At 41.3% G+C, this 23,296-nt stretch overlaps 3 protein-coding genes and 1 pseudogene across 4 annotated transcripts; all 4 read right to left on the reverse strand.

The window, feature by feature from the left end:
* Positions 1 to 2,825: 2,825 nt before the first annotated feature.
* On the reverse strand, positions 2,826 to 5,074 carry LOC102711543 (annotated as a pseudogene).
* Positions 5,075 to 5,356: 282 nt separating this feature from the next.
* Positions 5,357 to 8,795, reverse strand: LOC102711815. 2 transcript variants are annotated; one of them, XM_006657118.2, is made up of 6 exons: positions 8,485 to 8,795; positions 7,219 to 7,333; positions 6,715 to 6,902; positions 6,169 to 6,333; positions 6,035 to 6,085; positions 5,358 to 5,942 (listed from the first exon to the last, which is right to left on the reverse strand). In XM_006657118.2, the coding sequence occupies exons 1-6, from the start codon at positions 8,695 to 8,697 to the stop codon at positions 5,856 to 5,858; spliced, it is 819 nt and encodes a 272-aa protein (XP_006657181.1). In that variant the 5' UTR covers positions 8,698 to 8,795; the 3' UTR covers positions 5,358 to 5,855. The 2 variants fall into 2 exon arrangements, with proteins under 2 accessions (XP_015693937.1, XP_006657181.1); XM_015838451.1 differs by lacking the exon at positions 6,035 to 6,085 and having other exon boundaries at positions 5,357 to 5,942.
* Positions 8,796 to 9,150: 355 nt separating this feature from the next.
* LOC102709089 lies at positions 9,151 to 12,452 on the reverse strand. Its single transcript, XM_006656221.3, has 5 exons — positions 11,956 to 12,452; positions 10,766 to 10,922; positions 9,873 to 10,099; positions 9,572 to 9,745; positions 9,151 to 9,487 (listed from the first exon to the last, which is right to left on the reverse strand). Exons 1-5 carry the CDS (start codon positions 12,163 to 12,165, stop codon positions 9,401 to 9,403), a joined length of 855 nt encoding a protein of 284 aa, XP_006656284.2. The 5' UTR covers positions 12,166 to 12,452; the 3' UTR covers positions 9,151 to 9,400.
* Positions 12,453 to 15,099: 2,647 nt separating this feature from the next.
* On the reverse strand, positions 15,100 to 22,323 carry LOC102712093 (PX domain-containing protein EREL2). Its single transcript, XM_006657119.3, has 10 exons — positions 22,027 to 22,323; positions 20,807 to 20,935; positions 19,794 to 19,892; positions 19,306 to 19,398; positions 19,086 to 19,194; positions 18,317 to 18,963; positions 17,998 to 18,162; positions 17,669 to 17,911; positions 16,532 to 16,750; positions 15,100 to 15,843 (listed from the first exon to the last, which is right to left on the reverse strand). Exons 1-10 carry the CDS (start codon positions 22,138 to 22,140, stop codon positions 15,565 to 15,567), a joined length of 2,097 nt encoding a protein of 698 aa, XP_006657182.1. The 5' UTR covers positions 22,141 to 22,323; the 3' UTR covers positions 15,100 to 15,564.
* Positions 22,324 to 23,296: the final 973 nt, after the last annotated feature.

Consider the following 23,296-nt stretch of genomic DNA (forward strand, 5'->3'; position numbering starts at 1 on the left):
AAATCGCAAAAACACTTCAAATAAAATAAAGAATCAAACATTTTATTCAAAAATTTTAAAAAAATAAACTTATTTTAAGACGTGAGAATTACGTACACTTGCTAAGTTGGCAGCATTTTATATAATACCCACATAGTTTCAATCTCTCTCTAACGAAGCAATACGGTGCCTACCATTAATTTGAAACATATGAGCATGAGACTGGGAGTGATCCACTGGTGCAGATCTTACCAAGGGTGTTGGCTACATTATGCTGCAGATTTGTTGTGTAATAGGGGCCTGTTTGGATACAGCAGTTTTTTTAAGTCAATGTCACATTAAATGTTTGGATACTAATTAAAAGTGTTATAGACTATTAATAAAACCTATCGTCTCATACTCTGGACTATTTCGGGAGACGAATCTATTAAGCCTACTTAGTCCATGATTACCGAATGTGATGCTACAGTCACCATTTGCTAATTGTGGATTAATTAGACTAAAAAATTTGTCTAGTAAAATAACATTTATTTATGTTATTAGTTTTGTTATCAGTCTATATTTAATATTCATAATTAACGTCCAAATATCCAATATACCAGGGGACTTAAAAAAATATATATATGCATCCAAACAGTCACTTAAGCTTCACCAACCACTCCTTTTTTTTTCTTCCCCTACCTTCATAATCATCTCTAGTTAATTAGGTCTCAATCGTCTCCTTTGCTCGCTCGATCTACCGCCGTTCTTCGTGTCGCCATGGCTTCAACCGCCGGCTGTCGCCGGCGCCACTCCTTGCTGCCGGCCACCTCCACCAGCTGCGGCGGCCGGCGTGACGCCGCTCGATCGCCGCCACAGTTTAAGCCCGTCCGGCTCGATGAGGGGTAGATGTTTCTGGGCTCATGTTGGGCCGTCATGAGGCCTCGCGTTGGTTGTGTGGGGCTTTTAGGCCCATCAGACGGCCTTATTTTCAATATACATAAATCGGTGGAAAGTCCACTTTAGGTCTCTCAATTATAGGTTAAGTCATATTCACGTCCCTTAATAAAAAAAAAACAGGGTATGAAGGGTCCCCAACCTTTTTAAAACAGTGCATATCAATTCACCCGGTTGTTGTGAGTGTGATTTCGGCTGACGTGGTGCCGACGTGTCTAGCTTGATTTTGGCCTCCATCATATGTGGTGCCTATGTGGTGTTAGAAATAAAACGAAAGAATAGTTTTAATACAAATATAAGGAGCTTAAGTAGTGGTGAATATGCTGATGGAGAAGAAATTTAATCGATTGGCGTGCTAATTCAGGAAATAAAAGCTGGTTTGGGTGGCTTTCTAGGGGTGAAAACTATCTGGAAGCGACGTTCGGCGAACATGGTGGCATATCGGCTAGCGAAGGAAGGAATTATCAATAAGTTTTCTTGTAATTGGGTGTCTGATGCCCCTGAGTTCTTAGCTCTTCTTCTAGAGGAAGATTGTAAACCGTTAAGCTTAGATGAATAAATTGCTAGCGATGTTTAACTAAAAAAATAAAACGAATGAATAGTTTTAATACAAATATAAGGAGCTCATGTGTCAGTAGTATATCACTCATTTTCACTCCTAATTATACTTACATGCCAAAATTTGAATTTAATCTAAATTTGAAGTTGATTTTAAGGTTTTTTCATTGAGGTTTATTTTCAGCATTAGCTTTTTAACCTTAAAGATGAATCGTTTAGTAGTTTGGAAAGTACACGGATAATTTAGGGAAATGTTGAAGTTCCCATAGGTGTCTCACTATTAACAGTTGTCTACCATTAAAATAATAATTAGTTGTATATGTGAGCACCATGATATACAATTTCAACCCAGGGGACAGACATCACAAGGAACCCAACCACCTTACTTATTTTCACATAAACCGTGTTCAAGCGTTCGTCAACGTCCCCACTACCACCGGCACTATCACTGTGTTGTGTTTTCCTCTTTTTTTTCTCATTTATTGACAAGAGTTAGTTACTTTGTAGTCTCTCCGTTATAAAATACATTATTTTTTAATATTTAAATTTTATACCATAATATAAATATATATATATATATATACTGATTTAATGGTTCTTCTCATTTTAATGATTTACAACTTCAAAAAAGAATCTAAGCAATTTAAATTAATAAACTAAAAACTGAATGAACTGGAAGAGAATATTTATTATCTTTTTTATATATTATAAGATGTTCTCATTATCATTAAATTTAGAACATATATCATAAATATAGACAAGGTCAAAATATTTATAATATAAGATGCAAAGAGTGCGGTGCTTATATTTTGAGACGGAGTACTAAAACCATACTATTCAATAAATTTCCACCTTTTTAAAGTTAAACTAAGCACAAATTTCAAGTTACTGGTACTAGTTCATATAGATACGATGTTTTTTCACGATGATTTAAGGGTATGTTCAATGGTAAAGTTTATTATGAGTTCTATCTTAAGCCACGTTAGCACAATAAACTCCTCGTACATCTCCTCGTACAAATAACAGTCTCTCAAGCTGACTCTAGACTAATTAATTTCTTGTTTGCATTCTATTTGGTCAGCGTCTCTAATTAAAGTTAGCACACCTACAAAGCAGATTTTATGGTTGTTTTCTCGTTTTATGTGTCAAGAGCGGATATTTTACTGACCCTATACAAAACAATAAATTTTCTCTCTCCTATTATCTCTCTCCTCTATATCAGCGAACATACAACAACGATAGAGACAGCAATTAGACCCCTTTATAGGTACCTTAACACAAGATGCTTTTGTTCTACCCAGCTTACTAACGCTTACAGCGTTCGTGCTCTACGTGCTAAACATGCTCTACGCTTGATTGTACTAAGATCATACATATAGATCGTGTACATAGCATTTTCCGTTCAGAAGCACCTCTGATGCCACAAAATTCACAGAATTTGCCAAACAAAAAAAATTAATCGTAGGGATATAAGTGAGTCAGTCCACCAACCCACTTATAATCTAATTAAGTAGGTAACACAGATTTTTGTTTAATTAGTCTATAAGCGGATTAACAAGCGTCCCAGCTACACTCCTAATTAATCGTCTAGCTTGTGTTTATGTGAACCGGAACACGGACAGTAGCATTCAGCCACAGGTCGTTCTTCCTCCTCGCCGTGATCCCGAGCCCCTCCGCCATGTCCAGCTCGTCGGGAGCAACGCCTCCGGGGAGCTCCCAGTCGAAATGGAAGAGGAGGCTCGCGAGCCCGAGTTCCATGATGGCGACGGCGAAGGCCACGCCGGGGCACATCCTGCGCCCGGCTCCGAATGGCACGAACTCGAAGTCCGTGCCCCTCAAGTCCACGGCGCTGCCGTCGAACCTCTCCGGCCTGAACTCCTCGGCGTCGGGGCCCCAAGCCGCGGCGTCGCGGCAGATCGCCCACGCGTTGACGAGCACCATGGCGCCCTCCGGCACGTCATGGCCGATCACGCGGCGGGGCTCCTGGCACTCCCGCGGGAGGAGGAGGGGCACCGCGGCGTGGAGGCGGAGCGTCTCCTTGATGACGAGGTGGAGATAGTGGAGCTCCGGTAGGGCGTCCTCCGCGACGTGGCTCTTCCCGGAGAGGACGCGCCGCACCTCCGCCTGCGCCCTGTGAAGCGCCGCCTGGTTCCGCATCAGCTCCGCCATCGCCCACTGGAGCGTCGTCCCCGTGGTCTCGCTCCCCGCGGTAAAGAGATCCTACATGGTGGACAGTACAGCTTGTGCATTTCGTCGAGCACCTTGGGGGATAGAATATAGTCGAACACTTGTGAGGGGAGAGGGAGCGAGAGCTTACGATGATCACGGCACGGACGGTGCCCTTGTCGAGAGGGATCGGGAGGCCGCCGTCCTTCTGGATCCGGAGCAGCACGTCGAGGAGGTCTTCGTCTTCCTCGTCGCGCCACCCAGCGGCTGCCCTTCTCTGGCGGTGCTCCTCGATGACAACGTCCATGAGACGGGTCATCTCGCGGCTGTGCGCCTCGGCACGGCGCGCCGTCCTGCTGAGCGCGCGGGCGAGGCGCAACAACGGGAACACGTCGGCGAGGGTGAACCCGGCGGCCACCTTGACGCCCTCCTCCAGCCTCTCCAGGAACGCGTCGCGGTCACTTATCCGGTCACCAACCACGGCCCGCACCACGGCGTCGGTGACGTACTTGGCGACGAGGGAGCTGACGTTCACGGGATCTGCAGGCGACAGCGACGGCGACGAGGACGACATCGACGCAACGGAGGCGACGAGGCTCGCCGCCTCGGCCTCGCGGGCGCGGCGGAGGCAGCGGACGCGGCGCGCGCCGAGCAGCTCGTGACGCAGAGCTTGCGGAGGCACCGCCAGTGCTCCCCCTGCGGCGCGAACGCGACGCCGAGGCCGTCGTGGGTGAGCGCCCGGAGGGTGGCCGTCTGCGGCCGCGTCGCGAAGGCGGCGTCGTGGGTCCTCATCACCTCCCTCGCCGCGCCGGGGACGCCACGACGACGGGGAGCTCCCCGAGGCGGAGCAGCATGAGCTCGCCGTGCCGGCGGGCCAGGTCCCGCAACGCGCGGTGAGGGAGCGCGCCGACGAGGTGGTGCAGGCTGCCGATGACCGGCAGCTGCCACGGCCCGGGGGGCGGGTTCTTGCCATTGTTCTTGCGTGGCCTGAGCTCGACGAAGACGAGAGAGAGTATCAGTACAGTGGCCAAGAAGAGGTAATGGAGAAACTGTTCGATGCTTCTCTGTTCTGCTTTGAAGTGGTTTCAATTTGCAACCAGAATACAAGCCCTATAAATTAGCGGGGTTAAGACATAAGATGGGACTGAGATTTTAGATGAGGAAAGAAATTGAAATTTCGATGATTTCAATCGAATTTGAACTTCTCTGATCAATTCACGGGATGATTGTCTGGTTTCTTAACGGCATATTTGTAAAACAAAAATAATTTCTGAATAAAATATTTATATAGATATTCTTAATGATTTAAAAGTCAATGCTGAAAAATAAACTTCGGTAAAAAAATCTCAAAGTTAACTTTAAATTAAAAAAATTAAATTTTATCGTATAAACATAAACAAGTGAAAATGTGAAAAATACCAGTTTCTTTTTTCATAGGCGCGTCGTACCAAGACCCACCAGTAAACCCAAAATTTATGAATTTTCGTTCTAAAATTGTGAGGGCATGTTTTGCCGTGAAATATGTTCATATGACTAATTATGTTATGCACATGACCAGCCCAATATTAAAGAGAGCATGTGAGTGGCGATGAACAATATATTGTGAAAACTAGTCAGGTAGGCCCTGCAGCAATGGCCATGTTTCGCTTGTGAATGAAAACAAGTAATCGTCGCTGGTGAATAAAGCTTACAATATGCACTACGAGATGCCATATGACCAACAAGGAATTGGAACTTGAAATTTTAGTTATTTATTACAGATGATTATATTTAATTAGGGGCATGTGACATGCGAATGAGCTATAGTATCCTGCTGCTGTGATTTGCTCCAGATCTATAAGCATCGTGACAGCTAACAAAGGGCATAGATATCGTATATATTATTCTGTGATTCTACACTGCATTAAAGAACTCACGTTTACATTTGTGCCATGCTTATTCCACAAATAACAGGATATGTGCATAGCACGAAGTTGCAGTTTTCAGAGGACCAATCCACGGATAGACTGATTACAATAGGATCTTCCTTAGCTTGCAGTTTCAATATTTGTGCTGCGGATAAATTGATTGGAAGCTCAGTTTCAAGGTTCAGTGGGTGTAGATGAAGTTGGCCGTTGTAGGGACACCATCACCTATTCACCGGATTCAGATCCTCTGCAGATATCTAATCCATGTATCAATGAGCAGTACTACCGAGGATTTCATGCACTATTCACCTAGCAGATATCTGGGTTGAAATTGCCAGAGATACTGCCGTGTTGGGTCGCTTGGGCAAGATGATATGACAGTACATAATTCCTATGCTGCAAGATAAAGAGATGAACGAACAAGATTCTTGTTAGAACATACACAAGAAACGAAAATAAATAATAAATAAATGCTATAAACTAACAACCTCTAGCGCCTTTATCTTCATTTCGTACTCGACAATAATCTGCGATCGCTCCTGCGACATTTTCTCATAATCATTGAGTCGAACATACACAAGAACGAAAGTAAATAATAAATAAATGCTATAAACTAACAAACCTCTAGCGCCTTTATCTTCTTTTCGTACTCGACAATAATCTGCGATCGTTCCTGCGACATTTTCTCATAATCATTGAGTCGACTGTGCTGTTTAAGAAAAGCGCGCTTCAGGACACCGTTCTGTTCGAGAAGGCCTCCTAGCATCAGCTTTAGTATCTTATGTTCCTGGATGTATATCAGTCAAGTTGATCAGTCACTCTGCAACTGTTGAGTTCAGATTGAGTTTCTAGGATTACAAAAGTAGTATATATTTTATTATAGAAAATCAAAAATTCAATCCCTGATTTCTCTAATAATCAGAGAATGCAGTTCTGGAAACCGGTAGGTCTTCGAAAGACAAATTAAACTACTAATCTTCTCCTATATGTTTGTATAACTCAAAAAAAATTACTGATGTCAGAAAAACTTTTCTAGGCAAAATAATACCTGTGATTGACACATCCAATCAATATATTTAAAAAGGTATTGATGATTAAAGTTTTAAAAGTTTGGTTTGAAGCGCATTCAAAACGACATGCTTTTATAATTGGAGGGATAAGTATTTACCTCGCTCAATTTCTGAGTTGCATCTGCACTAGTACGTTGCACAGTGCCTTTCTCAAATAAATCAAGTATCCTAAAGGCTCGATTTTTGGCATCAACCAAATCTAGAGCAGACGACATTTCCTTGACAACTAGCTCAGCCCATTCAGCACCGTTGGATGGAATGTTCATTGCAGGTGACTCGTATGCAACTGCAATAACCCAGAGTGGACAAAGTAAGTTACGGCAAAATTAACTTATTGGTCTAGAAAGATACGTAAATATTCGCTTCGTTCCACATTGTAAGACTATTTGGACTTGTCTAGATTTATAAGTAATATATATGTTAATGAATCTATACACATATATAAAACATATACATTGATATATAAATGAATCTAGACACTTATAAAGTTTTATAATATGGAACAGTGAGAGCACTAGTTACTAAACAAAATCATAACTGAAAAATTGCTATCACAGAGAAAGCTAAATGCGTCACACATTAGATTTAACATACCAACATACCTTGAGGAGAGAATATATCTTTTCCGTTTTCAGTATCAGATTCTAAATGATCTTTGTATCCTCTAATTGCAGCGTCCAACACGTTACCGCACGCCTCAAAATGGTTCTGCAGACACTGCAAATTAAAAAAGAGAAACAACTTTAGACAAACTCGCACAGTATCATCATTGATACCATACGCTACGAATTTTTTTTTAAAAAAAAAACAGCGTTAGACAAAATGGCACAGTATCATCTTTCATACCAATCTAAACAGAATAACATTCTTTCGTACTTTGATACTCCTTTGTTACATCGTTTTATATTATAAGATATTTTAGTCGTACTTATATTCATCCGTTGATAATTAAATTTGTTTTGTGCATATGTCTAGATTTATTGGCATTCAAATACGAGAATATCTTATGACATAAAAAGAAGGTAATATATTCTTTCATGCTACTCCCTCTGTTTCATAATGTAAGGTGTTTGACTTCTTTCTTACAATATTTGATCATTTGTCTTGTTCAAAAAATTATAGAAATATTACTTGTAATTTTTTGTATTTATTTGTACTAAATTTTTGAATAAGACGAATGGTCAAACGTTGCAACCAAAAAAGTCAAACATATTACATTATAAAACGGAGTAGTACTTGTTAAGTCCTGTTAAATCAGTGCAATTGCGCAGGTGTCTATATTTTTTCAAAGAGTAAATTTCATAAAACTACAGATAGTTTGGTTTGATCCAACTATCCCAGAACTATGTACTACCTCCATTTTATATTGTAAGACTTTCTAGCCTTGTCTAAATTCATTAATTGATAAATGTATATAATTTATATATATGTCTAGATTTATATATATGTCATACATTATGAAACGGAGGGAGTATTTTATGACAACTAAAAATTCTTTGTAATTGATTTATCTAAACAAACTATGAGATGTTCAAATAGCTGGCAGTCCTTTGCAGAGAAAAGGCATTGCTTGCACGTATAAAGTTAACACATATTTTTGTATAATATGTAAGGAATAAGTAATCATTATTTGAAATCTGATTTCTCTACTTCCCCAATGACTAGGTTTTTCTCGCAGTGCTAAAATTAGTAGATGTGTAAACTTACAGTTACAGAGAAATTTGATGCGGGCTAATTTGATCCTTTCATAACTTCAGAGCCATCAATCACAATCCTTAGATATTTTACGTTCATCTGAATCGTGATAAGCTAGCTCCTATAGGTGAAGAAGTAACAGAGATCGACGCATGGATGCAGAGGTAAGGTACCTGCGGATCTTCCTTCGGGAAGACGAGCCGGAGCACTTCGACCGGATGAAACTCCAAGCTGATCCCGAGTTCAGCAGCGGAGGCCGCCGCCGACGAGCGCCGCCCGCGCTTCGCCAGGTGGTGCGACGGGAGAGGGAACGGGTCGTCGAGGAAGGCGGGATCGAGGATGTCGGCGAGCCCGCGCTTCCGGCTGCCAGCGACCGTGACCGCCATCGGAGCTAGGAGAGATAGGGCTCGGCTCAGGTCAGGTCTAGGGTTCCGGCGAGCTTCACGGCGAACTCCTCGGATCAGCAGCGGAGGCGGAGAGTGATGGATTGGCTTCAACGCCGCGGTCTCGCGGGTGGTCCGCTTTTATAAGGCACGGAAGCCTTGGGGGACACGACGGAGAGCCGTGCGATGGGAGGCCAGCTCCGATCGCGACCGTCCGATTCCGAAGCCCAGTGCAGCCCGCCTGGCTCGTGGAGACGGACCACCCAGTCCGGTGCAGATTTGACTCGTCTCGCAAAATCGGACTCGTAGATCGTGATTTTTGTGAACGGTATTGTGACAAATATGTTTTCTTCCGGATTAAACCAAATTAATTTCTAAAAATAACTTTTATTATTATGGTATGTACAATACAATTTGTAATACTGAAATTATCCTACATTCCTGAAGAGTTTGGCATGCTATATTTGTATCACTGAAATCTGACAGCACACATTGATCGATTCTGATTTCTGAACCCAAAGGAGAGGTGCACACTGGAGTTTATGGAAAATTCGGTGTATAATTTGGTGAATTTGTAGATTGTATGGAAGGAACATGATTAAAGGCAAGTCACTGTGTAGCATAACAATCTCGATGTATCCCACCACCAAAAACATATGGGATCTTCAGAGTTTATTAATCTGGAGAGAACGTCTTGCAGCAGAAGTTAGAAGACGTCAGGATTGAAGTGCCCGGGGATGGAGTTGTTCTGCTGAGCTTGCTTCAGATGCATCGTCAGCGCATAGTTGTTTATCTGCAACATGTTTGACACCAGAAGATTCTTCAGTATGTAAGGGGGAAAAAAGAACAAACTTGCCGTAGGGGGTAGGATTGTCACCTCTAGGGTCCTCAGCTGCTCCTGGTACTGCAAAACAAGTTGCTTCAAACTTTGAACCTCCTGGCTCCTCTCATCAAACTCCTTTTGGCGCTCATGTTGAATGGCGACCGCTCGCTTGAGAACAGCATTCTCTCGCAGGACGACGGACAATTGCTCCTTAAGCATGATATTTTCCTGAGATAAATGTGAACTATTCAATGTTCTTGTTCCCCCCTTAATCATGCAGTTCTCTACGTGCCAAATTGCTGACCAAACCCTAGCACATTTTTACACCCTAGAGAAGAGAGTGAAGCATGAGTACCTTTTGCAAGTTCTGTGCTGCATCAGCTCCTGAACGCTCCACAATGGACTTCTCCAAAACTTCTAAAGCTCTTGAGGCACGAGCCCGCGCATCGTCCATGTCAGATGCATTTGTCATCTCTCTGACAAATAGTTCAACCCATTCAGAACCACTATTACCTGTCTGAGAACTATCCACGACAGATGGATGTTCAGTAGCTGTACCCGTAGCACCATTATTAACTATACCTGCCAAGATATGCAAAACAGTTGCTGTTGTCATGTACGGTACTCTACATTGCAGAAGGGAGTGAGATGCAACCGATTCATGTGTTGTGAATGGGCACGATATAGTCCAGAATTTGCTTGTGTTTTCCTCTTTTCTTTCTATCCTTGCAATTATTCTGTAAATATTTTTTTAATTATATAATTTAACATTGCTGGGCAAAGTCTGACAGTATTTTGGTAAAAAAAAAAGATACAATTACGTGTGTAGTATGTTACCCACAAAACACAATGCAAGAACTTGACATAGCTATTCTCAATATAGTGAATATATACAAGAATGGAAGACAAAAGGATATGTGGTCATCAGAATTTATCTCTATTTAACCATGCACATTCCGTATAACATAATTGGTCAAACCATGCCCAATGCTTTGAATTGAACAGAATATGATGTTGCAGAAATATAAATATAAGAATAGACATGAAAGAAACCAGCAAGGGTAGAGATCTCTGATATAATATTGATGGACAATTTCACAAGAATATATATCAAGATCCACATATCTCGTTATGGTCGTGTGGTGCCTATCATTTCAGTGGGACAAATGCAAGAAGTATGAGTGCATGAGAAATACTATAAGCATGTATGCTAGAAATAAATAGCTTTTGGTAAAAAAAAAACTGAACCTTCAACAGATGGGTAAACTGCTGTGGGGAGCCCGTTTTCAGATTTGCAACCAGTAGCTGATAAGATAGCCTCTGTAGATTCCAAGCGCAGATCATTTAAACTCTTTATTGCTGAATCCAAATCATCTCCAGAAGCATCAAGAGCTCCTTCTAGCAACTAAAATAATTTTCAGAAACCATTGTCAGTTACTTATATGGGAGAGATATAGTACTAGTATGAAAATACCTCACATTACTGCAGCTAAAAAGAATAAACATTAGACAGAACTAACAAGATATACACGCATAAATTTTCCTGTGCAACAACCATTTGATGTAGGAAACACAGTTGCTCAGTCTCATCAAACCTTGCCTGGGTCTACAGGCAGGAAACCACAACTTTCTCAAATGAGATAGTGCAGCTTTGCAAAACTCCAAGCAATATTACATGTACAGATGTAATCCTCAAGTCGAATTAGTAGTGATAGGCACAGTGGTGCCCATCCAGTGGTGGAAACAGTAAGCATGTAGAATTGTACCATCAATTGATTTGATAAAATGATACCTTTAGGTGGAACTGGTAAGCTTTCCTATCAAGAGCATCTGAACACTAAATCCATCAGTAAAGATTTGTAAACAAACTACAGGAACGCACTAGATTCAACGCTATCAAAAAAAAACATCTATGTAAAAGCATATCCAAACCCTTCAAGTTCGCCTTCTTTTTCTCCCCATACCCCAGGTCAGCACAAGCATCACAAGATAAACTAACCGAAACGCCGTAAGAGCCCTAATTCTGATTGGCATGAGCTTCGTCCTTACACCTCCACATCAAGGAAGTAAAAATGTCCATTTTGTAATTAAAGGATCCAGATTGGAGCAATCCAGGCACCAGCACAGCAAATTCAACCCAATAAACCGTGAGCACATCACAAGATCGCAGGGATCGTAAATTTAGCCATAGAGACTGCGACATCTTCCCATCGGAGCGCCTAGCCCAGTCACCGGTGATCACACGCAGATCAGGAATTTAGCCATGAATCATCATCTCCACACCTCCACAGGCACGCACCTCAGCGGCCCGAAAACACGGGATCCCAATAACGAGAACAGACCGCCCTTTCCGCGTCAAAAATGATACTATCCAACTATCACCCTCGTTTCAATCCGGGGAAAGGAAGAAATTGAAGTGGGGGGGAAGAGGAGCGGACCTGGGGATCCATGCCCGGGAACAAGGAGATGAGGTGGTGGAGGTTCGCCTCCCGCCGGTGGGCGTCGAAGGCGCGGTGCGGGGAGCAGCAGCGGGACCGCTTGGCCGGGTGGTGGTGGTGGTGGTGGGGATGAGGGGAGGGAGGGGACGGCGGGAGGAGGTCGTCGGCGAAGATGGAGGAGGACCTCTTGCCACAGACTACCGCAGACATGGTGCCCCCAGCGGCCGCCTCCTCCTCCTCGCGCTGCCGCTCGCCGCCGTCCTACTCGCCCCCGCCGCCGCCCATCCTATTTATCCGTCTCCGCCCGCCCGGCTCCCCCGCCGCCGCACCTCGCACGCGGCTCCCTCTCGATGGGGTTGGGTTGGGTTGGGGTTGGTGGGCTTGGGCTCGAGAGGGGAAGGGAAGGACGGAGGAGGAGGAGGAGAAGCCGCCTTCGATGCGAGCTCGCGAGGTTAACGACGATGGCTGCTTGGACCGATCGCGCTGTCTCTCATTGATCACGTCGCCCTTTTTATTTTGTTAATATTATTATTTATTACTATTATTATTTATTTCCATTTTCCGAGCGGTGGAAGGAAGGTGAATGGCGTGCTCACACACGGTGACCTTTCGCGGCGCGCTGGCTTGGGTGGCGAACTGGTGGGCCCGGATGAAACATGCTCGGGGCAGGCAGACAGGTGGGGTCCACGCGGATGCCCTTTCCTCCGTGGCCGGTGGGCACGCACGGCGCTTTTTTTTTCCTCTCTCTTTTCTTGCCGTCTGCCGGAGGTGTTGCCGTGTGCGCGTGTCAATGGTAAAAAGAGGTGAGACCGCGTGATGTTAATTGTAAGAAGACCGTGTGGCCACCGACTCGTGAATGGAGAGAGCATATACAAATTATTGCGACGTACAACGTGTAACTCTAGATTTTCAGCACCATGTTTCTAAATTCAGTTTGAATTTGACACCAATTGTGTAATAAGAGATGAGATTCCTCATGGGTGAATGTTTTATAAGGAAACGATAGCTTGAGATGAAAGAAGATGGTTTGAGAGTAATTGGTTGGTTTCAAAAGGGTTATGAGAGAAGAACGACACCTGAGAATTCAACATCATGGGCCGCGGTGAGATGAAGTCGAGCGTCACCTTGTTAGTCAGCCAAAAATGCTTGATGTCATGGATAACCAAGCTTTCATACAGATAGATAGATCTATCCACAAGAAGCGGATCAACAGCATGGGCTTCAACAAATCGCATCGATATTTGACATCTATAATGAAGTTGTAAGTAAAATGATGATTCCAGGCGACATCGATGATAGGGATATAAAGCCGATGGCTCAGATCTTAGGGAGATAAAGTCAAGGTGGTGTACACATGAAAGAGAGGGAGAGAGAACACCAAAAGGAAAAAATGAGGAAAGTGACCAAGGAAGTGAGAAAAGTTTATAACCGTAAAACATAATTCATTGTATTGTATCTTGCTGATTTAATAAAAGTATATTTTCCATGTGAGTGAGTTAATATCACGTATTGTCGATTTGATTCAAGAATAAACTAAATAGTTTTTTAAAATAAACTTAATAAATACTTAAAATAAGTAGTCTAAGAGTATCTTTAAGAGACTGTTTATTTGACTTGTCATACTAAATTTTAGTAATTATATTAAAAAAATTATTCACCACTCCCTCTGTTTTATAATGTAAGATGTTTGACTATTTTATTTATAATGTTTGACCATTGTCTTATTTAAGAAATTATAGAAATATTATTTATTTTGCTTGCTACTTACTTTATTATCAAAAGAACTTTAAACACGACTTATCATTTCTTATATTTGTACTAAAATTTTGAATAAAATGAATAATCAAACGTTGCAAAAAAAAAATAAAATCGTACATTATGAAACAGAAATAGTAATAGATTATCTATTTGACTTACCATACCATTTGAATGACTAAATATGCCTCATCAATGACTAAATCTGACAAGTGCCATCCTCTCACATAAAAGATTGCTATTTGTGGGCTGCATGGGTAGATGCACAAGTCATTCTCCCAGCTATTAGAATTTAGAGAGTGAGGCTATTAGAATTTAGAGAGTGAGGATAGATAGTTTGTTGAAGTGCACTAACTTTTTGACATGAATGACTAAATTAAGATTTAGAGCATTAAATTTTAGAATTCTCATAAAAATGCTCTAAGATACCATTTGAGATGACTGGGAATATATGATTATCAAACTTTGTGTGATTTTTTTTCGATGGTATAAACAACTGAATTAAATACTATAAAGTGAAAATCTTGTTTTAAAAACATCATAGGGGAAATTTCTATATAGAAAACTTCTACACAAAATTCATTGTTTAGAAACTTAGTAAGCGGCTTGCGAAAATCCAAATCCAAATTTTAAGTTAGATTAGAACGCACCCAAAGTAACGCGGTAGACCTTTTTTTTTAGAAAACCTATTTTCCAAAGCATAAAGTGAATATTTCATTTCGTTAATCCAATAAATAAGCTGTAAGAAGAAAGCCACGCCTGAAATGCAAATTACTTTTGGTACAATCAAGCCACTGCCCACTTTGCATTATGGAGATAGGACATCTGACGCACACTTTCTCTCTACTAGTAGGGCCATCGAACAACATTTATAAACAAAAACAATATTTACGAATAATATATATATATATATATATTCTTAGCGATACAAAATAAAGAAATAAAGACTAAAAAACAAAATAAAAAACTTAAAATTACCTTTAAGGTTGAAAATTAAATTTAGGCTCACGACCATAGACAGACACGAAAAAGATAAGCCCTAAAACCACTCATATCATCAGAAGTGACACTTTGCGTTACATTGGTGGTATCTTTGGCACAAAATTTCACGATGCATCTTTTAATCTTTTGTTTGGCCTTTCAATAGAAAAAATAAAAAAGCAAATCGGAAAGCGACATGAAAATTTCAACAAAAAACGAAAGCGACCTGGAACTTTACCTGTGGCGCCTGCCATCTGTGCAATGTACTTCATGGATTAAGCATAAGCACATATGATCTGAACTTCTGTTAGGTCAGATGTCCATGGCAGTGTAAGCACTTAACATTTGTATGCAGCGCGAGAAAATCAGAAAATCAGTCTGGAAGAGGTTCAACTGAATGGGTAGGACAGTACTGATTTAACAGTTGAACACTCTACGTAGACGATTAATCCAGAGTTTTAACTATAGTGTACAATGCTTTCCTGCTGGGAACTCACCATCTGAAACATCTGTACAAAGATACAACCATGCAACTAACCATCAGCTTTGCAATTACAGATTGAAGTATGGTGCAAAAAAGGGGGACTCATGTTCTCTATCGCTCCAGTTGCAAGCCTTCCCAAAAACCATATGAGCCTAACGTACTCCCGTCAGGAGGCCATGCTCAGAAGCCACCTAAATATATTATCCTCTATCAATTTCTGTAAATAAGCAATACAGCACCGCGAGACATGCTTGCACTGCATGTAAGGAAGATTTTTGAACTCTTTTTTTTTCCTCCTTTTACTCCGGCATTAAGCAATACTCATCATATAACTTTGATAAGGCCGCATAGATAGAAGAGTTAATTCACAAGAATATACACGGGTTTTTCTATCTGTCCAATAACCAATTAAGCACCGTCTTTTTTGGGACGATTCCATCGCTACCTTCTTTCTCTGTCTTCACAGCAGTATTTACAGCATTACGGATGAGAGAATTCAAGCGCAACCTCAGTTGTGCATTATCAATAAGCAGATCAGATAACATTTTTGTTGTCTCTTCATCAGTAAGATATGCATCTTCACTGTTCATGGCAACTGAGGATTTACCATCAGAATTATCACCATCATCAGAAGAGTCCTGTTCATCATCTCTTGGCAGAAGTTGAGCCTGAGATTGAGAGAGTAATCAATATAGAACATAGATTGTGAATGTAACTAACCAATCCTGCTTTCATGGACACAAGGGAAGCGAGCACCTCATGAGAACTGAAGCACAACACTGAATAGTCAAAATCAATTTCCAAATGGACAGGTACATAATACTGAAAACAACCTTTTCTATACCAAGATGGCCATTACAAAGTAGGTCATTTGCAAGTCTTCCTTTTTTAGGGGATAGTGGCGCCAGTATGAGAGTAAATGCAACTATGAACTTGTGATTTAGTAATTTGGCAAAAAAAATTATGAAAATATGAACATTTTATTGATTGCGTTAATAGTTTCAGACTTCCAGTGATTCTGAGATGGCATCACTCTGCAGCTGAGAAGTTGAAACTTTTTCACAAAGTTGACTTACAGCCTAAAACTTGTTCCAATTAGAAACCAAATGAATGCAGCTATGGAAGTTAACACAGAATCAAAGCTAGAAGGCCCAGCTAGGTGGCTCAAACTTCAAGCCTTAGCGGAGCCTTAGTAACTCTATAGCCAGGAGTTAAACTGTTACCAATCTTTGACTCCAGTGTGTCTGATGTTTCCATAGGGTTTGCGCTCCACTTTCTTATTATGGTTTCTCCATAAGAAACTAGGGTAATAGTTTAAATGACAACAGCCAAACAAAAATATATTTGAAGCATTACCTCAGCAACAAGCAGGCGTATTCTATTGTCTGATGTTGTCACAAGATCTAATGCATCAGGCAAAGATGATGGATCAATAGCAATATTGACTTGCTCATCTGCAAGAAACTTGGCAGTACATTCTTGAAGACGCTCACGGAGTAGTCTGCATTCGTGAAGAATTTTTTCACGGGACAACCTTGCACGTGTTGACCGCTGCTTCTCTCTGTTGACAATCCTCTGGAATATATAATAAATATGATTAGTAGCCAGAGAGAATGCTGGTTGAAAGGAATATCAGGTACCATTAGTTACCTGAAGCTTGAATTTAAGAATACATAAAATGGTCATAAGGGATAAATTGATCAAAGTTGATGATAGCTATTATGGGTGTTGTTGCTTGTAACACAAACAGTGCCGCACATTGTAGAACTAGAATTTGAGAAGGGTTTGCATACCTTCCAAGAATATCTATTTCCTAGGTAATTAAGTAGTTTCAAAGAACAGGGATTGGTTATTTTGTATCCTACTATTTATCAGTTCGGAAGGATCTAACTTTGTCAGGAAATTAAAGATGTTTTTTAAGAAGGCGAGGATCTTCTTGATGGTCAAGTTACTATTTATGTCAAAAGTACCCATGGGTACAGCAGCGTCCAGTCATCCCTATGGAAAGGAGTGTGTTCCTGAATTTTGATTCAACATGAATAACAAAGATCAGGTTTTGCCAAACCCTAACCAATCAAAGCTTCTAGCCATGCCACAAGATGCAGAAATCAGTATAAGTTAGAAGTGGAAAAGCAAGCGCTCAAGCATGCTTCCAAAGGCTTCTTCTGTCCAATGACTTTGATAGCCACTTTGTATTAGCTACAACCAAGATCTAGTTTGCAATTTGTAAAGTGTTATGCTCCTGGCTTAAGCAATGAGAAGCTAGTCATAGAAAATTTGATGATTTGCCTCTCTTTAGATTGAGGATTTGATGATTTGGCACTCTTTATATTAATATATTGTGGATTTGATTATTTTCCACTCCTTAGATTGGGGATTTGATGAGTTTCAACCCTGAGATGCTATCTACAAGAGACTAAGAGCTATGAACACTTGCAGAAGATCACCTGTATAGATAGTCACAGTTCTGCAAGAAAGGAAGAGTTATAATACCTCTAATTCAGTTTTCTCCTCATGATACTGATTCAGCACTTTTTTCATATCTTTTTGGGAGTTCCGGAGGGATTTCACCTCTTTAACAAGAACCTTTATATCTGCTTTAGACTTTGCCTCAACTTCTTCAAGATGCTGTTGCAAACTCTCAACTTCCTTTCGTTTAGTTTCTAGTTCTTCAAGTAACATTTCATTTTCACCACTAGCAGTTGTTTTCTCTGACTGCACACGAGTTTTCTCATTCTGCAAATAAGTAGAAAGAAATGTAAGAAAATCTTTGGAAGATGGATAGTAAGAAACTATGCCACAAGGAAGGAGGAAAAACCAACCTGTTCAATCTTCAGATTTGACTCCATTTCTGAGTTCCTCCTGCGAAGCTCATCCATATCCCATTGCATCTGGGTAATTTTCTCTCTTTCAGCCAAGATAGCCTGCTGTAGAACCTCTCTGCCCTTCTGCTTTGTAGCTTCCAATTCAACCTCCAAATCTTTGACCTGCACATAACAGCGGAGAAGCACAAAACCAGCGTATGTCAAGAAAGTATAAACAAATCAATTTATGCTATATTCACAGCATCAAAAACAAAGCATATTAGGTGTTTATGCATAATCTATAAGCATCAGAAATGAATATCAGACAAAATGATACCTTTGTCGCAAGATATTCTTTGACAGCCACTTCCTGATTCACTCTTGCTATGAGATCCTCCATATCAGTTTTTGCTGTCGCTTGCCTTCTTTCCATGGTGATCAAAAGTCTAGCAAACTTCTGCCTTTGATCTTCAGGAAGGATGATTTGTGCATCCATATCATATAAAAGCTGCATATCTAAACCTGTAAATTGTTCTGTTTGGCTATGTTCATCAATTCCAAGGGAACTACTAACCCCAGGTACCGATAACTCACTTCCCCTCAAAGAACTCAAATCGCTTCCTAAACTTTCAGCAGAGTCCTTCCTGGCATGGCCAGGGTTAGAATCATGATCCTCTTCTGAAATAATTCCCTTATGAGTATCTACAGAACCATTCCTAACACCATGTTCCACAAAGACATGGTTCTCTTTCCTGTGATTTAACATGCTACTAACCCGCTCATTGGGCTGATCTAAGATAGAATCTCCTAGCACACCATTTCCAGTTGCTCCTGTCAGACCAGTACCATGAGCAAGGGCTGAACTTATTTGACTGGACTCAGTGAGAACACCTGAACCATGTTCAGCAGGATGCGGAGAAGAATCTGTACTACTTTTTGCTGAAGAACCCGCTTCAGAAGGATGCTGATTCCAATCTTGGAAATCTGGATTCAGAAAACAGCGTAACTAAACATTTGCTAAAAGTGTTGATAGTTTTTAGTTAATAAATGGATCAATGCATAATCAGGAAAAGGTATGTTTTTAGAATAAGCCAGGCAGAACATACATGAGCGTGCAGCAGCTTCCAGCTCAAGAAAAGCAGCAACAGGCGCACTTCTTGAAAACTCAATGTCAGAAAGTAGCTTTTGCATCCACTCCTCCAAAGCATTCCTTCTCTGTAAAAAAGCATTTTAAGAATTACTAGTTGAAAAGGCTAAGCACAACTGAATGTAGTATTTGACATCGAACAAAGCAACAATTAAACAATGTAGTACATAACAGCTAACCTCTTCTAGAAGCAACCTGCTTGAATTTATTCTTGAAAAGGCATGCTTTGGTGGAGCAGCGGGAATTCCTTTTCTGGGAAATGCCTGCTTAAGCTGCAGTACAGGAGAAACTTACAATGAAGAAACAAATGCAATATTGGAATAGAGGTCAAAAATGTAAAGTACTTTTTTTTGTCAATAACATGTGCACAATGAGATTTGCAAAAGGCCTACATTTATTACTCTCTCCAGCCAATAATATTTGACGTTGAGAGTACTTAACGTTAAATATTATTGATTCGAGCAAGAGATGAAGTCATCATTAATTTGGCAGACCACTCAGAAAATGATAGGAGGTAATTCTTATTTCTTAAATCACTAAAGATTGTTCTAAAATATATAGTTTAAACCAAAAAGTTAGTGGCTTCTAATTAAAGAAAGAAGGTCCATACAATTCAAATATGCTTAACATGTAAAAGAACAAAATAGCAAGAAGTATCTCAACTTACATCAGAAGATAACTTTAGAAAGTCACTAAACCTTCGAAGAATTCCATGGCTAGAGCTGATGCCTTCTGGAGATTGTATACCAACATGTACCCTGTAAAACTGTCCTTTATGGGCATTAAAATGAGATCACACACAAAACAATAGCGAAGTTCACATCAAGCAGGACTTGCATGACATATTAAAGAATTACAAATGTGTCTGCTGATCACGAGTAAACCTGTGAGCCAACAGAGGGGGTGCGTAAGATGCAGCATGGTTGCCAAACCACCAAAAAGGATATTTCAGCCAGTGGGTCACCCTGAGTCATTAGCACATTACCAGGGAGCATCCGATGACATGTCATGCTGACATGTGTCACAGCAAGGGGTATACGTGAGTAGCAGATCACTTCAGCCATAGCAATTGCAATTTGCACTAGTTCCCCATGAATTTTGGCTTTACATAGTCCTCTCTCACCCGATTCAAAACCCATGTGAGCTTTGACAGGTGAGGTGTTTGTGCAGAGGGAGAACCACCTCTAGTATACTGCACATCGGCAATTGGTTATTACAACTAAATTTGCACCCCATACAGGGATATGGCTCAACATGCCATGTGGTCATTAGGCGAGTATACTAACAACCAAAACTGAACCTTTAGTGATCTAATGAAAAGTATATTTTTGTGAGTCCAGCGGCCTAATAAACTAGTAAGACAAGTATTTGGAACATTCGAATGTGATACGATTTCGTCAATGTGAGAAGAATAAAAATGTAATCCATTAGAAAATTGGCAATCCACCCAATATGAGGTGGTTTTCAAATAAACTCATTTTTTGGGTTTGTAAGTGCTGAGACATTTTTTTGTCCTTTTTATTGATCTAACAAGGTTTACTCACGTGTATCCACTCCAAGCTCATTTTTGTTGTAGCACAGACTTAATACCAGAGAGACATAAAAGACATTTCCAATTTGTATATCAATCTAAATTGGCTAACTGAAATAACATGATGATACAATATAAACCGTACTCACAACTACGGAATTCAAGAAGTTGTCAGGGGTCGCATTAGCTTCAGGTGTCTGAGTGATCCAAGACGGTATCATCACACAGTAACTCCATCCTGTTTGAGGGTTATGTGGCCATACAGTATTCCTTCCCTCCTGCATGACCAATAAGCGTAAGCTATAAGAAGAATCAAGCAATGAAATTTTTCACGGTATCCTATTGATATGACATCATCTTTCCAGAAAAAAAAACTAGACTGAAAAAGTTACATAGTTTTCATGGAACTTCATTTCTTTAATACAAGGAAAATCTCCAAGGAATTTTCCCAGCTGTTACAAATTACTGAATTTTGTTACAGGCGCATGAGACACATGTGATTTATTTGATGGTGAAAGATAATTGACTAAACTATCAGTAGTTGGTTAATCTTCATTTGGGTTAAAAGATCATTTCAGGTGAAATGTGGTAAAGATGTTAGCAAACACACCAAGCGCAAAGTATAATGCTGGCACAACACAGGCAGGTCCAACAAAGGGACCATTTTCACATTTGGAACAATGACGAATAACAAAATCACCACCAACCAGCTCAAATATGTATATGAAAACAATTATTGAACTTATGCATAACAGTATAAACATGCCTAATTGCCTGATATAGAAATCCAAAGGCCTTCAGTTGGATAGACTCGGACAAAACCAGAACCTAAGGAGTAAGCAACACATATACCACCAAATCAATCAATCTATCATGAAGCTGAATTGCACTCGGTTTTTCAAAACCCATCCACGCAGGAAGTACTACAAACTGAAACACATACTCAACTCCTTGCAAAAGAAACAGGAATTCAAAACCCTATGGAGGGTAAGCTCTAAACCACTCTGAATCAGCAGCACCGCACATGTTGCAGGCGCTCCAATCCACGAATCCCAATGCAGATCCCAAACCACACATTAATACCTAACCTCGCATACTGTTACGCGCTAAATAGCTGTAGCCAAATCCCGTTGCGATCGAGAGGACGACGAGCACTAAAAAAAATCCCCGACAACTCGCCAACTGCCCGAACTAACGCCGAATCTGACGCTCCGCAGCAGAAACGCCGCGGGATCGCGAGCTCCCCAGCTCCGACCAGCCCGAGCCGTACCTTCCTCTAGATCAAAGCAGTAAACTCCAACCAAACCCCCCCGGCCGAGCCGGATCGAAACGAGCTGGGAAGGTCCCGGGGGGGAGGGATCGCGCTTACCCATCTCTTCGGGGGCGGGCTCCAGTCCATCCCGAGCGGCAGGCCCGAGGTGCCGTCGTGGCGGTGCCTCGGCGGGCTCGGGGCCTTCTTCCTCGCCGACAACGACGCCGCCATCGGTGGCGGGGCGGAGGGCGGCTTCGGCGGTGGATCGGGTGGGGGTGGGGCGGGGTGAGGTGGGAGGGAGGAATCGATGCGGGGGCGTGGAGTGCCCCGCCCGAGCCGTCGCGCCGACGATTCCTAGGTGGTGGTGGTGGAGTGGAGAGATTGCTGGAGATGGGAGGGGAGAGGGGGCGGAGGCTCCCGCGGCGGGCGGTGGCATCTAACCGTCAACGCCACGGGGGTGGGAAGCTGAAGCGAGCGTCGCGTCGGTCCGGGTCCGGCCGGGTGGGCGGTGGTGGAGTTGGTGGTGGGCCGGGCGCGGTGGGTTTTCCAGCCCACACAAGTGTATTGACCATTTGTAAATTGTACGTCCTCCGTTTTGAAATGATTTTACTTTTAGACTACTTCATAGTACAAATCAATACAGAAGCACGAAAACTAGAATATCTTTTATTTTTAAATCATAATGTATTTGTCTCTTACTTTTTTATATTTTTAAATCATAATGTATTTGTCCCTCGTTTTATTAAACTCCAATACAATAATTGTTGAAGAAATAAAGTCTTTTAAGGCCCCCTTTGATTCAAAGGATTTTCATAGAGGATTTTATTCCTATAGGAATTTTTTCTATAAAGCCCTTTGAATCAGAGGAATGAATCCTATGAAATTCCTATGGAATGCATCTTCCTATGTAAGTTTTAGAGGAAATTTAACAAGAGGTTAAACCTTATGGAAAAAAATCCTTTGAGTCAATATTTCTCCTCAAATTCCTGTGTTTTTTCTGTGGTCCAATCAAATAGTCATTATTACATTTTTCTTGTGTTTTGCAATTCTCTGTTTTACACCTATATTCCTGTCAAAATTCTATATTTTTTATATTCTTCTGTTTTTTTCATTCCTGTGATTCAAAGGAACCCTTAAGTAGAAATGATAGAAGCAAAAATAAAGTCTTAATGAACGGAGGTACCTGGTCTGGCCGAAAAAAGGCCAAGCCTGACTTGGCCCGACCATGCAGAGGGTCGGGTCCCTTGCCCCTTATCTGTCACTTGACAATATAGCTTTATTGTCATTTTCCCACGCCACTAACTTATCAACGACTAAAAAGCAAGTCCTTTTCTACCCAGAGGGAGGGAGTATTTAGTAAAGTAATTTCATCATCCTAATAATCGAC

Source organism: Oryza brachyantha, chromosome 6 (assembly GCF_000231095.2).
Source record: "Oryza brachyantha chromosome 6, ObraRS2, whole genome shotgun sequence".
NCBI classification, from domain to species: domain Eukaryota; kingdom Viridiplantae; phylum Streptophyta; class Magnoliopsida; order Poales; family Poaceae; genus Oryza; species Oryza brachyantha.

Excerpts from the sequence above, each read along its gene's own strand:
- LOC102711815 (XM_006657118.2), bottom strand. The coding sequence starts at position 8,697 with ATGGCGGTCACGGTCGCTGGCAGCCGGAAGCGCGGGCTCGCCGACATC. Across the intron at positions 6,086-6,168 it reads AGAAGATAAAGGCGCTAGAG|GAGCGATCGCAGATTATTGT; the intron begins GTTTGTTAGTTT and ends AAAATGTCGCAG. Across the intron at positions 5,943-6,034 it reads TGAAGATAAAGGCGCTAGAG|CATAGGAATTATGTACTGTC; the intron begins GTTGTTAGTTTA and ends TTTATCTTGCAG.
- LOC102709089 (XM_006656221.3), bottom strand. The coding sequence starts at position 12,165 with ATGTCTGCGGTAGTCTGTGGCAAGAGGTCCTCCTCCATCTTCGCCGAC. Across the intron at positions 10,923-11,955 it reads TCCCGGGCATGGATCCCCAG|TTGCTAGAAGGAGCTCTTGA; the intron begins GTCCGCTCCTCT and ends AAATTATTTTAG. Across the intron at positions 10,100-10,765 it reads AGTTTACCCATCTGTTGAAG|GTATAGTTAATAATGGTGCT; the intron begins GTTCAGTTTTTT and ends ATATCTTGGCAG.
- LOC102712093 (XM_006657119.3), bottom strand. The coding sequence starts at position 22,140 with ATGGCGGCGTCGTTGTCGGCGAGGAAGAAGGCCCCGAGCCCGCCGAGG. Across the intron at positions 20,936-22,026 it reads GCCCGCCCCCGAAGAGATGG|GAGGGAAGGAATACTGTATG; the intron begins GTAAGCGCGATC and ends TTGGTCATGCAG. Across the intron at positions 18,163-18,316 it reads AAGAATATCTTGCGACAAAG|GTCAAAGATTTGGAGGTTGA; the intron begins GTATCATTTTGT and ends TGTTATGTGCAG.